Source organism: Brachyhypopomus gauderio, chromosome 12, assembly GCF_052324685.1.
Source record: "Brachyhypopomus gauderio isolate BG-103 chromosome 12, BGAUD_0.2, whole genome shotgun sequence".
Taxonomy (NCBI): Eukaryota; Metazoa; Chordata; class Actinopteri; order Gymnotiformes; family Hypopomidae; genus Brachyhypopomus; species Brachyhypopomus gauderio.
Window position 1 is genome coordinate 23,179,810 of NC_135222.1, and position 15,166 is coordinate 23,194,975.

The window sequence follows — 15,166 nt, forward strand, 5'->3', positions numbered from 1 at the left end:
GTTTACTAACTTACTCCTGAACTGTGATTTATCAGTGATTTATCAGTGTTGTATTTGCTTATTCAGGAAACTTGTAGCAGCTCCATTTGTCTGTGTAAAATTACTGATGGAGTGTTCGACTGTACTAAAAACCTCGAGCTTGTCTGCATGTTTGGAAACTATGAATTATAAAAGCCAAAACCAAAATGTTTATGAAATGAAAAATTATTTTAATTGATTAACTGGATCTATGGAAATGTTATTCAGTTCTTAATATAATAATGAAAATGCCCCTTATTTAAAGTTATAAGAATTCGTATATATTCCTGGTTATGACATTGATGAGTACACAGTGAGTTTACATGCTAACAGAAAGCAATAATCTTTGCTTCCTTATAAACCCTAATTTGGTTTCCTTACAATCTCTTAAACATGCACGGTGGTAAGTGATGACTGAAATATCCCATTACTTCTTACAAACGTCACTACTTTTAGCATAATAATAAATTAATATTTTAGTGAATATTTGCACCAAAATATTATAAGAGAAAATACAGGACTCTCTGTGTAACCTAATCTGATCGGTGTAGGTAAAGAACCCCTTAACCTAGCGCTAGGCAAAGATATAAATACAATCATGTTGTTGTGCAAATATTTGGTATTCTGATAAAGATGTACAATTTAAATGCTGTTAGAATATGAGATTCTGAAACAGAAAACATCCATGAGTTCTGATGAATCCTTTCAGATATAACATATATAAAAAATGAATGAATCACCAAGCTAATGAAAATAATGAAAATAATGAAATGAAAATAATGAAATAAATTCTACATTGCATTCTACATATGCCTTGTTAAAATAATTCTACATTGATTGTAGGGCCAAAGTAATCACTGAGGCAACATCAGAGCTCTCTTCTATAAAGATGTTTAAAGTTCAGTATAAATATGTTTATATTTTTGTCAAATCTTCTTATAAAATAGCTTTGGATCTTCTATGTATATTATTGAAAGATACATTTTTCAATCCCTACTATCATGAGGTCTGTAAAAATGAATTAGATAGATAGAGGTCTGTAAAAATGAATTAGATAGATAGATAGATAGATAGATAGATAGATAGATAGATAGATAGATAGATAGATAGATAGATAGATAGATAGATAGATAGATAGATAGATATTCATTCATTCATTCATTCATTCATTCATTCATTGTTAGCCATTTTAAACGCCCTGCTGCCACCTTGTGGCGACGACAAAGCCTCACAGATGGCTTGTTAGCTCCCCGGACAGGAGGCAAAATATCTGATATCAGTATCAAATGCATCAAAACACACAGAACACACATTTTTATACTTTTGAATTTATATTGATAACTTCTCTTCCTATTTCCATTACCTTGAAGAAATTTGAATATCATGTTTTTACTTGATATACAATCATGTTGAGATTGTCCTGCCATTAGTGTTAAATTGCAGTCCACCCGTTGTGATTTTGGTCTGTGCATCAGACATGCTAAACGCGGGTGACGCGCTATGATGGAGTGTATATGTACGGAAATAAATCAGATTCCAATCAACATATTTGATTAAATATTTCAGAATATTAAATGTTTTGCCTCTGCAACTATGAACGTTGCTCATTTGACCTCTAAATAGCAATTTAATGAATGACACGTCCGTGAAAACAGGACAAGGCAAAATCTTCTCATGAACGCGCACTCCTGTAGGAGTTAGCACTGACAGAGCCACTAAAATGTAGCAAATTAGAGAAAAAATGTTAAAATGTTCTTGCATCAGACTCAACGACTTTCATCATTTTACAGAGTCCTCTCCTTCAACTTAAAGTAGCTCCGATATGACCGCTTTATTAGATTACAGAATTTTCAATACCTGATATATCATAATTTATGATATTTTATTATATATATATATATATATATATATATACACACACACATTTGTAATATGTAATCCTCTAATGTAATGTAGTATATTATTATATTATATATTATTATATATATATATATATATATAAATTTATATATATATACATATATATATATATATATATATATATATATATATATATATATATATATATATATATATATATATATATATATATATATATATATATAAATGTGTAATATGTAATCCTCTAATGTAATGTAGTATATTATTATACTATATACTTCATGAATATTTTGCTTCTTTTTTTATGTTGTTGTGCGTCGTGACGTCGTGACGGAAGTGGAGCGCGTGAGGCGGAAGTGTCGGGCTGCTAGCTTTAGCACGTAGCATCTCCGGCGGGTTCGGACGTTTGAACCAAGATCATCGGACTCAGTGAAGTGAGAAATGGCGTATCAGCTGTACAGGAACACGACCCTGGGGAACAGTCTGCAGGAGAGTCTGGACGAGCTGATCCAGGTGAGCGGCCCGCTTCGGCTGGTCCCGGTTGGCTAGTTTACGTCCTGGGCGACCTGGTGTGGGGCAGTTAAACAAACCACTAGCGGGGCATTTAAAACACTAACGGGGCAGTTAAACAACACTAACGGGGCTGTTGGTGTGGGGCAGTTAAAACACTAACGGGGCAGTTGGTGTGGGGCAGTTAAAACACTAATGGGCCTGTTAAAACACTAGCGGGGCTGTTGGTGTGGGGCAGTTAAACAACACTAGCAGGGCTGTTGGTGTGGGGCAGTTAAACAACACTAGCAGGGCTGTTGGTGTGGGGCAGTTAAACAACACTAGCAGGGCTGTTGGTGTGGGGCAGTTAAAACACTAACGGGGCTGGTGGTGTGGGGCAGTTAAAACACTAACGGGGCTGTTGGTGTGGGGCAGTTAAAACACTAATGGGTCTGTTAAAACACTAGCAGGGCAGTTGGTGTGGGGCAGTTAAAACACTAATGGGGCAGTTAAAACACTAACGGGGCAGTTGGTGTGGGGCAGTTAAAACACTAATGGGCCTGTTAAAACACTAGCAGGGCAGTTGGTGTGGGGCAGTTAAAACACTAATGGGGCAGTTAAAACACTAACGGGGCAGTTGGTGTGGGGCAGTTAAAACACTAACGGGGCAGCTGGTGTGGGGCAGTTAAAACACTAACGGGGCAGCTGGTGTGGGGCAGTTAAAACACTAATGGGGCAGTTCGTGTGGGGCAGTTAAAACACTAGTGGGGCAGTTAAAACACTAACGGGGCAGCTGGTGTGGGGCAGTTAAACAAAACACTGACGGGGCAGTTAAACAACACTAGCAGGGCTATTGGAGTGGGGCAGTTAAACAAAACATTAGAAAATAAACTAGACCAGCCAGACATGTTAATACTTCAGTTGTGTGTGTGTGGTGATGAGCAACATGACTTTGCGTTTTGCACAGCAGCAGTGGGATCATTTCAGCAGAGTCATTTCTAAAATCTCCACTTAATGCACCAGCCAACGCTTACTTGGTTTAAAAGAACGAGGTTACTGGATGGTGAGTAGTTAGACACCAGACAGATGAGAGGAAAGTCATTCACCCTGCAGCGCTGATAACGGGCTGATGTGATGTGGAGCTGTTCTTGAAGAGAAGACCCCCCCCCTCCGACTCCGACTCTGGGTTGAACAGCTTATTATTACTGGGTTTTTTTTTCCTACACAGACTCAGCAAATTACCCCACAATTAGCCCTACAAGTACTGCTGCAGTTTGACAAAGCAATCAACACCGCCCTGGCCAACCGAGTTCGCAACAGAGTGAACTTTAAGGTCAGTACGAGGACATGGCAGCATTACACATTATTCTAAAAGTTTAGGGTAATTGCTAAAACAGTCATAGTAATTATTATGCAGTTTAGCAAGGCCTGGTGTCCCAGCACACCTCTTCTGGAAGATTCTGAATAAAGGTTTGAAGACTTGAATGCATTATGAGGGCGTCTCTCTGTCTTGTGTGCAGGGATCACTGAACACATATAGATTTTGTGACAATGTGTGGACGTTTGTTTTAAATGATGTGGAGTTCCGTGAAGTGACTGACCTGGTGAAAGTGGACAAGATGAAGATTGTAGCCTGCGATGGCAAAAGTAAGATTGTTCTTCTTTTGTTGTTTTGTCTCCTAGTGTCTACTAGGCATCAGTGAAATATGTCACAGTTCTAGCCCATTTGATATTATAGAGGAACTGTGGTCCCATGTAGTTTTAATGTAGAGGAACTGTAGTCCCATGTAGTTTTAATGTAGAGGAACTGTAGTCCCATGTAGCTTTAATGTAGAGCAGAGGTCGGCAACCTATGGCACACGTGCCACCATTGGCACGCCGAGGCATAGTCACTGGCACGCGACACGCTGGACCAGCATCAGCAAAAATATATATAATTTAATATAAATTATTATATTAATGGATTATACTTTCGCGAGTGACCGTAGCGCGCGACTCCGCACGCACACCTAGCGCGAATGGCGGAGGCATTTATACTTGGCGATCGATCGCGATATAATACTTAATTTGTGTCCATTTACACCTCCCCCCCTCCTCGGTCAACAATTTAAACTCGCCGCCATAGTGGCACACTCATTGACTGGACATGTTAAAGTTGGCACTCCATGTCTCAAAGGTTGCCGACCCCTGATGTAGAGGAACTGTAGTCCCATATAGCTTTATTATAGAGGAACTGTGGTCCCATATAGCTTTATTATAGAGGAACTGTGGTCCCATGTAGCTTTATTATAGAGGAACTGTGGTCCCATGTAGCTTTAATGTAGAGGAACTGTAGTCCCATGTAGCTTTAATGTAGAGGAACTGTAGTCCCATGTAGCTTTAATGTAGAGGAACTGTAGTCCCATATAGCTTTATTATAGAGGAACTGTAGTCCCATGTAGCTTTATTATAGAGGAACTGTAGTCCCATGTAGCTTTACTATAGAGGAACTGTAGTCCCATGTAGCTTTAATGTAGAGGAACTGTAGTCCCATATAGCTTTATTATAGAGGAACTGTAGTCCCATGTAGCTTTATTATAGAGGAACTGTAGTCCCATGTAGCTTTACTATAGAGGAACTGTAGTCCCATGTAGCTTTAATGTAGAGGAACTGTAGTCCCATATAGCTTTATTATAGAGGAACTGTAGTCCCATATAGCTTTATTATAGAGGAACTGTAGTCCCATGTAGCTTTAATGTAGAGGAACTGTAGTCCCATGTAGCTTTAATGTAGAGGAACTGTAGTCCCATATAGCTTTATTATAGAGGAACTGTAGTCCCATATAGCTTTATTATAGAGGAACTGTAGTCCCATGTAGCTTTAATGTAGAGGAACTGTGGTCCCATGTAGCTTTATTATAGAGGAACTGTGGTCCCATGTAGCTTTAATGTAGAGGAACTGTAGTCCCATGTAGCTTTATTATAGAGGAACTGTAGTCCCATGTAGTTTTAATGTAGAGGAACTGTAGTCCCATGTAGCTTTTATGTAGAGGAACTGTAGTCCCATGTAGCTTTATTATAGAGGAACTGTGGTCCCATGTAGCTTTAATGTAGAGGAACTGTAGTCCCATGTAGCTTTAATGTAGAGGAACTGTAGTCCCATGTAGCTTTATTATAGAGGAACTGTGGTCCCATGTAGCTTTAATGTAGAGGAACTGTGGTCCCATGTAGCTTTATTGTAGAGGAACTGTAGTCCCATGTAGTTTTAATGTAGAGGAACTGTAGTCCCATGTAGTTTTAATGTAGAGGAACTGTAGTCCCATGTAGCTTTAATGTAGAGGAACTGTAGTCCCATGTAGCTTTATTATTGTGTTATTATGTGTGGGTTGGTTTATAATGTCTTCACATTTCGTTTCAGACACTGGTTCCAATCCAGCAGAGTGATGGTGCACTGGGAGGCAGAGAGCAGGACCTGGGACAGGAGCAGAGTGCCATGCTGACAGAGGAGGGCTACGGTGAAGGCCAGTCACACAGAGAGGACTGTGTACATATTATTTATTACAGGCAACACTTCTTCATCCTTCATATACCAACCAGCTCAGCACAAGGCTGCTCAAGACGAGGCCTTGGGACGATATTTTTTTTTAATGGATTTATCTCTAATTTTTGTAGAAACACCGTTTTTTGTTTCCTGTTTGAGTTTATTACAATTTACCTTTAATCATTTAATAAAGTAGTTTTAAAGTGTGTGGTGTCAGATTCACTGGAGTAAAGTGGACATGTGTGTTGTGGTGTGCTGACCAAATAAGGGCCCATGTATGTCTTTTTATGAGTAATGAGACTAGGACACTTGAGGAGGTCTTAGAAATATATAGATGATTAGAAGTGTATATTAGAGTAAGGTTCTGTTTAAATAAGGTTTAGATCAGGGCTAGGTTTGGGGTTATATGAATGAATGAATATTCAATTTATATAGCGCCTTTCTGAATACCCAAGGCGCTTTACAAGTCACAGACAACCAATCACACACACACACACACGAGAAGCGGCAGCCACCTGGGGGACTGAATGGGGTGCAAGAAGGGGAGAGAGGACAGACTCTAGTGGCAGAACACCATCCACCATTGGGGACACACACACTTTTTATTGAACATAGAGACACAGACACTCAGGGAGAATTTGTCAGGGACTGCCAATTTACCTAACCTCCATGTTTTTGGACTGTGGGAGGAAACCGGAGACCCCGGAGGAAACCCACGCAGACACGGGGAGAACATGGAAACTCCACTCAGATAGGGACTTGAACCCAAGACCCCAGTGCTGAGAGGCAAACGTGCTAACCACCAAGCCACCGTGTTGCCCAAATATAAACTATATGATGCATCATTGAGAATAAACCACCTTGTTGGACGTGATGTAAATGTGTTGCTCACAGCCTCCAGTGTCCAGTGTGTCCTCACACGTGATGATGTAGGAGGGCCCCTGGTGCCGTGTCCTACGTGTGGTGTGAACACTGCAGCGGTTCCCGTGGCTTTTTCAGACTGCTGAACCAGACCAGGTCCAACCTGAAAATGAAATGTGCCATATTTGTCAATTTACACCCCAATCAAAATTTGTCCTCCGCATTTTACCCATCTGTGCAATTAGAACACACTAGTGATTACTAGGGAGCTGTGGTGCACACGTGCCCAGAGCGATGGGCAGCCCTAACCCGGCGCCCAGGGAGCAGTTGGGGTTAGGTGCCTTGCTCAAGGGCACCTCAGTCATGGCCTCAGGCCTGGGAATCAAACCCGGTCACAAGACCAGTTCCCCAACCACCAGGCCATGACTGCACCTGCCTGTTAGTGATTAGCAGCAGCATTGACATCCTGAACAACAGCATACAGTGGAAATACAGAGCCAAGGTGCATCTCTGCCAGCAACTGGAGAAACGTCTGTCCACAGAAGATCAACACACATAAGACTAGAGACAATAATAATTTAGTATAGATTAGTTGACAGTTCTCTGGTAGTACCATCCAATTCAGTAAAATGTAGATGTGTGTTAGGTGTGTGTGTGTGTGTGTGTGGATGTCAGTCTGCAAGTTCCCGGCATCCCCTTGACCTGCACCAACCCCTGAAGCCCACTGCGCATACACCAGCAAAGGCAAAGCTGCCCAGGACAAGAAGGCTAAGAGCTGCTCTGCTGGCTAAATCTCTCCAGTCTTCTGACCGTCTCAGTATGCAGGTGCCTTCATGCATGGTGGGTGCTTAGACAGCAGACGTGGTGATGGATTTGCCTTCCACCGCATCCTCACCCTGCCACAGCTATACAATACATATGCAATATGGGGGGGGGGGGGGGGTCCATATTTGTACTTATGTGTATAAAGAAGCTCCAATGGCAATCTACAGGAAGTGTTTGATCTCTTATTCCTTCTGTAGCCTAAAGCCCTCAGACTGCTGTGGATGCAGGTTAGAGACCTAATACATTTTTCACTCATTAGAAATTACTTTATCCTAAAATACACTTGAATGTTATTCGGTATATTCTACATGGCCTGTTCCCTGCCGTCTGATCCAGGATGAGTCTCAAAGGTTCATCCATAATTTCCAGGATCTGTTCTATGTGATTTTCATCAGTGCATGCAGTGCTGGTGAGACTGAGGTAAGTGTAGTTCAGTGTGTGCTCGAGGACAGTGCTGCCCAGGCTTAACTGGTACTGGTACCAGTGTTCCTGATATCTGGGCTTTGTCTGGTAGACAATATTTAGTCTTGGTTAGGTTTACTTCCAGGGCCCCGTTGTGGGCGTCCAGCAGGTCAGGATGCTGCTGTAGGGCCAGTGCTAAACAGGGTCATTCCCCTGGATACGATAACTTTATATGAGTGTTGAATTATTATTATTTCATTATTGTTTTCAGCTATGGTACAGATATAAAAATAATATACAAAATAACAGATGCGCCAATTTAATGTATAAAAGATAGTTTAATTCTTATGTAATATCAGGTTTCACTGATATGTTACAGCACAGACAAGAGAACAGAAAAATGTATGAAAAAGTCATTACAGATGCTGCATTAAACTCATTATTATGTTTCTACAGGAGGTTAACCGCCATCATAGTTACATTGTGAAGTATGCAAATGTGCCAGCATGCTTATTCAAATCACGACCACTCAGGTCATTAGGAATGCCACACCCATGCACACTATTAGACTGTGTCTCAGATGCCTGTAACGGACAGGCTAAACAGCCAATGAAACTCAAGCAATAGTGCACCCTTAAACAAATGTAAATACTTGTAGAATAACATAAGAAGACGAAAGAATAAGAAAGGGTTAATGTTAGCTGAAGTGGCACAACATTCAACCCAATACATCTGGAAAAGGTTCAACACATCAGTACTGATGCACATCAGCACAGAGGTACTGCAAACAGCTGTGAGTGGTTCAAACAAACATCCCCCCCCAGTGCAAGACCAAGAACAGACATAAAGAAAATACTGAATCAGTGGTATCAAACACCAGACCACAAAAACGTACTTACAGAATCTTATAAAATGGGAATTAGAAAAGTCAAAACATCATACTGTAAATAATGAAAAAATTTAAAAGAGTAAATGACACATTAATGTCACACGTATGTTAATAAATGACGTTAACGTCACGCAGCTGAACATCTGAAGTGGTTTTTATAGAATAGTAACAGGTGCTTCCATATAGTACATAAAGTATAAAAATATAATACCATTAGTAAACATAATGTGAATATCCAGAGCCCAGCTCGGGCCAAGCTGACTGCCAATTCAACATGCACATGGACACAAGTTTTCCTCATTTGTCAAACCCCCCCCCCCTCCTCTCTCTCTCTCTGTCTCTCACTCTCTTTATCTGTGATTTCAATCAAAAAATGGAATGTACATGATATTAAAAGAATACATGACCCACAAATTATACCTATGCCAACAGTGAATGAAACTAGGGACCCGTTAAAGTGATACACAATAGAATCCAGTACTGGCCCTGTTAGCATCTGGGGACGTCCTTCATTTATGGGGAAAAACAGGACACCGACAGCAGACCTGACCCATACCACAGTGTCTTCAGGGGTCAGTTACTTTGGTCTCTTGTACTTATGGTAGAATCAGCTAGAAGATAGGAAGACTGTCCTCGAAAATATTGCACATCCTACAATGTAATCATTAGCTGGCTTTCGAACAGCGAAGGGTAGCCCACGCCTTCCTTACACAATCTGTATTCAGAAATCCTCCTGAAATTATCTGCAAAGATACTGAATGTAAACATTTCTGAGGTCATATTTGTAAGACCAGAACAGATGTGCTTTTAAAAACAAGCTTACAGATATGATCCAGATTCGTCGGGATAACCAGTGGTCATCAGTATTGCATGTTTCCATGGTAACTACCTTGGACCATTCAGGTACTGAGTACTGTTGAGCCAATGGTACACACCCACTGGACTCCCTCACAACCCCCGCGTGTTCTGCTGTCCTTCATAAACTTTCATGACATCAACTATCACACTAATCAATTTAAAAGCAAATGTAATCTGAAGGTTTTTAAACAATTATTGCATTAAAAGTGCAGATGGGGCATAACTTAGGAACTACTGAAAATTAGAAGGGACTTTTATTTTGGTGGGGGGTGCTAATAAGAATCAAGCTGAGCTCTGCCTTCCTTTCTCTTGGAGAGCCTTCAGTGCGTGTTCATTGCATGTTCCTGAGGAAGGGTGTCCAGAGCCCTCAGCAGCAGTTCACACTCCAGTGGCACTGCACGCACACGCACGCTACCATCCACATACTCTCATCCATCCTCACAGACTCTCTCTCTCTCTCTCTCTCTCTCTCTCTCTCTCTCACTCTCACTCACACACACACACACACACACACATGCTGTGCTTCAAAATATTGTACAGAAACCCCTAAGATATGTTCTCTCTCTCTCACACAAAGACAGTATATCCTGGTACGCCGAGGTTGGATCTGCGTGGTTAGAGAAGGGAGCAGCGGAAGAAACTGGGCTTCTTGGAGCGATTTTCAGTGATCTTGACTGGTCCTCCTCCACCTGATGGGTTATTGTCATTCTACACACACACACACACACACACACACAAGAGGGAAGGGTTCAATGTTTCATTGAATCAATTATTTGAATGTCCATTTTACTGGTGAATTCATTGGTAAGACTTTTTAAAAGTTTATAAAAATCATCATCATTCTAAATGGATTTATAAAATATATAATATAATATAATAATCCAAACATACCATTTTCCTATTAAGTCTGGCCATAATGTCTCTGCTGAGGGTAAAGAATGCCTGTATTATAAGGAAAGTCAGTACTTGTTAGCATCGGACAGAACTTCAGAACAAGCACAATGAATTAAAATTAATTAATTGACTATTACTTTTGTGCTTATTATTAGTACAAAAAATATGATCACTGGTAATTTGTGTCAAGCAATATTTAATCTTCTCATACCTCTTCTACATTTGTGCTGGATTTTGCACTTGTCTCCAAGAACTTGATCCCATAATCGATAGCTAGCTGTAAGAAGCAGAAACAAAGTACATCACAAATCTGTCTTAAATACAAACAAATATAGATACACCCTAAATGTCAAACACATCATACATACGGATATCAAATACACTATGTCATAAAAACATTAAAACAATGTAAATACATCATAAAAACCTAATAAATACGGCATAAAAGCATCATAAATACATCATAAAAACATTAAAACAATGTAAATACATCATAAAAACCTAATAAATACGGCATAAAAGCATCATAAATACATCATAAAAACATTAAAACAATGTAAATACATCATAAAAACCTAATAAATACGGCATAAAAGCATCATAAATACATCATAAAAACATTAAAACAATGTAAATACATCATAAAAACCTAATAAATACGGCATAAAAGCATCATAAATACATCATAAAAACATCATAAATACGGCATAAAAGCATCATAAATACGTCATAAATACGAAATAAAAGAATCAGAAATACATCATAAAAACGTCATAAAAGCATCATAAAAGCATCATAAAAACGTCATAAAAATGTCAGGTCCTTCATCCCAAAGTGCAGCAGACCCCACGGCTGCAGCTGTTCGTATCTGCTCCACACACCTTCTCACCCTTCTCCTTCGACACTTGTCTCTTATCATTCATGTCACACTTGTTTCCCAAAATCATTCGCTCCACATCAGACGACGCATGCTGTTCAGAACAAGACAAAAATTACCACAGTTTCCCCAGACAGTCCAAGAGCCGAGCCAGGCAATTTACTCTTTAGGAAAATTCTGTCTCCATTTATTTGTGATGTAAAGTCAAGTAAGATCAAACTGATGAAGAAATTATTCAATAAATAATTTCAGGAAATTATGAATATTCTCCATTTATAAAATTATTTTTCTCTCTCAGATCCTACTCTTCAGATCCAGAGGCTGTGGTAGCACTCACACTCTCCTTACCTCCTCAATGTTTCTGATCCAGTTCTTGATGTTGTCAAATGACTTTTCGTTAGTGATGTCATATACCAACATGATGCCCTGAGTAGACAAGACAAGAGAGTGGTGAAGTACCCATGCAAAAACACACATACGTTACGCCTTTAACTTCTGTTATTACTATTATATATTCTATAACTGCAATCCAACGTATTTGCAGGGGACTCTGTGATTAATGAGTGTGTCCTCACCATTGCACCTCTGTAGTAAGCTGTGGTGATGGTTCTAAAGCGCTCTTGTCCGGCCGTGTCCCTACAGAACACACACCGACACACACACATGCAACACGCGCGCACACACACGTTACTGCCTAGGCTCTGCCATGCAGGGCTGATGGATGTAATCTGAACGTAATCCGACTGACTCTGTATTTCTCACCAGATCTGAAGCTTGATTTTCTTTCCATCCAGCTCAACTGTTCTAATTTTGAAGTCAATCCCTGAAAGAATGAAGACAACAGCATGATAATATGGTCATAACATGGTCTCTTTTGACTTTAACCCCAGACAGCTTGAATTCTGCTTAGATGTCACTGTCTGTAAAAAAAAAACTGTGGCACACATTGTGATGAAGCACCAGAACAGAACAGATGGACGTTCAGAACAACGGCCACAGAGACACGAACCTCCCATTCTAAGTGGGTTTAGATTAAGATGCTGTATCACTGTGTCATTGTATAAGTTGGGTCTAGATTAAGATGCTGTATCACTGTGTTAACTAATCACTACTTGTTGCATTCAGTGGGAACTGAAACTGCTTCAGTTTTTATGAGGGATTTATAATTTACAGTTATGAGGGGATTTGGAAGTTTATAATCAGTCTTATGTCCACTGAAAGCCTTGACACAATATATAACAGGAAGTGAGGCAGCAGGGTTCTCCATGGCAATAGAGGAAGTATGTGGCATAGCAACAAGGAAAGGTCAAAGAACTCCTGCTCTGTTTGCAGACAGGAAACATCCCAATCACCCCAAATAATCCACCCCACCCCAACCAAAGCAATACGTGCAGCTCACAAAAGCCAAAATGGACAGCTGACTGTCTTGTGTATCAATGTAAGCAAACAAATAACCTTCCATGGACGTAAACCAGCTATCTATCTGCACAGAAAACCTCAATGCCTGTGAGCACAGGATGTTTAAATAATTTTTCAAACAAATCAAACTCTGGACCCATTCAGTTTGGATTCCCAGAAATTAACCCCTCTTAAAGTAGGACATCTTTAAGGTTTATATGTTTAACTATTATTAATGCTACACTGTGGCACAGCTAGCAAGCAGTTCTGATTAGCCTAACGTTTTTGGTGAAAAGTGAGGAGTTGAAAAGTTCATTTCAGCCTGGCTGGCGACACTGTAAATCATGCACGTGTTTACTTGACTAGCTCTATGGAACATGTCACAAGGTGGCTAAAAGCTACTTAGCTAGCAGGCTAGCTATGTAATAACCAGATAAATATGCCTTTCTTCCATACCTAACTAGCTATCTACATATATAATGTAAACCTGCTGTCACCAAGGTTAGCATCAAATTAGCTAGCTAGCCAGAGTTAGCACTTTACCTTAACTAGCTATAAATAACACTTAACATTAACTAGACAGTTAGCACTTAACATGAACTAGCTAGAGTTTAACATGAACTAGCTAGAGTTTAACATGAACTAGCTAGAGTTTAACATGAACTAGATAGAGTAGTTAGAATTATAACTTAACATTAACTAGATAGAGTATAACTTAACATGAACTAGCTAGCACTTAACATGAACTAGATAGAGTATAACTTAACATGAACTAGCTAGCACTTAACATGAACTAGATAGAGTATAACTTAACATGAACTAGATGGAGTAGTTAGAATTATAACTTAACATTAACTAGAGAGTTAGCACTTAACATTAACTAGATAGAGTTAGCACTTAACATTAACTAGATAGAGTTAGCACTTAACATTAACTAGATAGAGTTAGCACTTAACATTAACTAGATAGAGTTAGCACTTAACATTAACTAGATAGAGTTAGCACTTAACATTAACTAGATAGAGTTAGCACTTAACATTAACTAGATAGAGTTAGCATTTAACATTAACTAGATAGAGTTAGCACTTAACATTAACTAGATAGAGTTAGCACTTAACATTAATTGGCTAGTTAGCACTTAACATGATCAAGCTAGAGTAACAGAGTTAGCGCTTAACATTAGCTACAATAACACTTAACATGAACTAGGTAGCCAGCCTCGTTAGCCGTCGACATTACATTCCCGATAGCATGTTGCTAGTTAGCCAAATGTCACCCAGACAAACTGATTATTATTAAGTCTCTGGTGACTAAACATCAGCCGTGTACGTCAACTATTCAAAACGCGCCAGTGAAGCACCAGCGCGGACAGTGAAGTGGTTGAAGTACTGGACACAACACATGCTAGGCTAGGCTAGGCTAGGCTAGGCTAACACCCCACCCGACTAGCCCGTTAGCAGCTAGGGTGAAGTTGTCAAACGGAAGGCCTCTTCCTGTCACTCAACTCCGCTCCACCGCTGCCGTGTACTTTCACACACACACGTTCACCACAGCCGCCCGTTTTACTGAAATCACAACCTACTCCATTTCATTCCCCCCCCGGCCGCCCGCTTGACCGCGAACGGCTAAAATAAAACGTGAAACGTTCTCGTGAACTGACCGATGGTGGAAATGAAGGTGGTGTTGAACGCGTCCTCGCTGAAGCGAAACAGCAGGCACGTCTTGCCAACTCCGCTGTCTCCGATGAGCAGAAGTTTGAAGAGGTAATCGTAGGTCTTTGCCATGTCTTCTCGGGTGTTTCTGTGCAGCTACCTTGCCCGGTGTGCTGGCAAAGTAACGGTGTTTAACTAACGGTACATACGAAATGTGGGTGAACTAGTTTTTTTTTGCCACTACTGCACCGAGGAAGAGGCTGGGCGTGTGGCGGCTGACGTCATGCCGAGACTCGGGACCTGTAGCCAGATTCAAGTTTTATTCCCAGTTGGGGAAAAAACTGTAAATACTGTAAAACAGAAACGTTACACATGAATATAGAAACACCATGTGCATTAATTATGTTTGTTAATGACAGTATAATAGGCTAATAATATGTCTGGGGAACTGAACTGGGTGGTAGTCCACCCAGAGTTTTCTAGGACCAAGAATGAATTAATTGAGTAAATATATAATATAATTCTAGCGCCATGTCTGTCCCCACGGGTCTACGCAGTGTAGTTTAGAATACTTAACACTTTTGGCTAACCAGTACATATCTG

The 15,166-nt window shown here is 40.2% G+C and overlaps 2 protein-coding genes across 2 annotated transcripts; one reads left to right on the forward strand and one right to left on the reverse strand.

Moving 5' to 3' along the window:
* The first annotated feature begins 2,236 nt into the window (after positions 1–2,236).
* Positions 2,237–6,113, forward strand: gtf2a2 (general transcription factor IIA, 2). Its single transcript, XM_077023898.1, has 4 exons — positions 2,237–2,412; positions 3,617–3,721; positions 3,909–4,035; positions 5,785–6,113. Exons 1-4 carry the CDS (start codon positions 2,341–2,343, stop codon positions 5,808–5,810), a joined length of 330 nt encoding a protein of 109 aa, XP_076880013.1. The 5' UTR covers positions 2,237–2,340; the 3' UTR covers positions 5,811–6,113.
* Positions 6,114–8,313: 2,200 nt separating this feature from the next.
* Positions 8,314–14,850, reverse strand: rab8b (RAB8B, member RAS oncogene family). The gene is made up of 8 exons (XM_077023910.1): positions 14,572–14,850; positions 12,276–12,336; positions 12,089–12,149; positions 11,862–11,939; positions 11,518–11,607; positions 10,848–10,913; positions 10,634–10,684; positions 8,314–10,450 (listed from the first exon to the last, which is right to left on the reverse strand). Exons 1-8 carry the CDS (start codon positions 14,693–14,695, stop codon positions 10,358–10,360), a joined length of 624 nt encoding a protein of 207 aa, XP_076880025.1. The 5' UTR covers positions 14,696–14,850; the 3' UTR covers positions 8,314–10,357.
* Positions 14,851–15,166: the final 316 nt, after the last annotated feature.

Bases quoted from the DNA above. Each gene is read 5' to 3' on its own strand.
- rab8b (XM_077023910.1), bottom strand. From the start codon at position 14,695: ATGGCAAAGACCTACGATTACCTCTTCAAACTTCTGCTCATCGGAGAC. The intron at 11,608-11,861 runs GTAAGGAGAGTG...TGTTCTGAACAG, and splicing joins GGATCAGAAACATTGAGGAG to CATGCGTCGTCTGATGTGGA. The intron at 10,685-10,847 runs GTATGAGAAGAT...CTTATAATACAG, and splicing joins CCAGCACAAATGTAGAAGAG to GCATTCTTTACCCTCAGCAG.
- gtf2a2 (XM_077023898.1), top strand. From the start codon at position 2,341: ATGGCGTATCAGCTGTACAGGAACACGACCCTGGGGAACAGTCTGCAG. The intron at 2,413-3,616 runs GTGAGCGGCCCG...TTTCCTACACAG, and splicing joins GTCTGGACGAGCTGATCCAG to ACTCAGCAAATTACCCCACA. The intron at 4,036-5,784 runs GTAAGATTGTTC...ATTTCGTTTCAG, and splicing joins TGTAGCCTGCGATGGCAAAA to ACACTGGTTCCAATCCAGCA.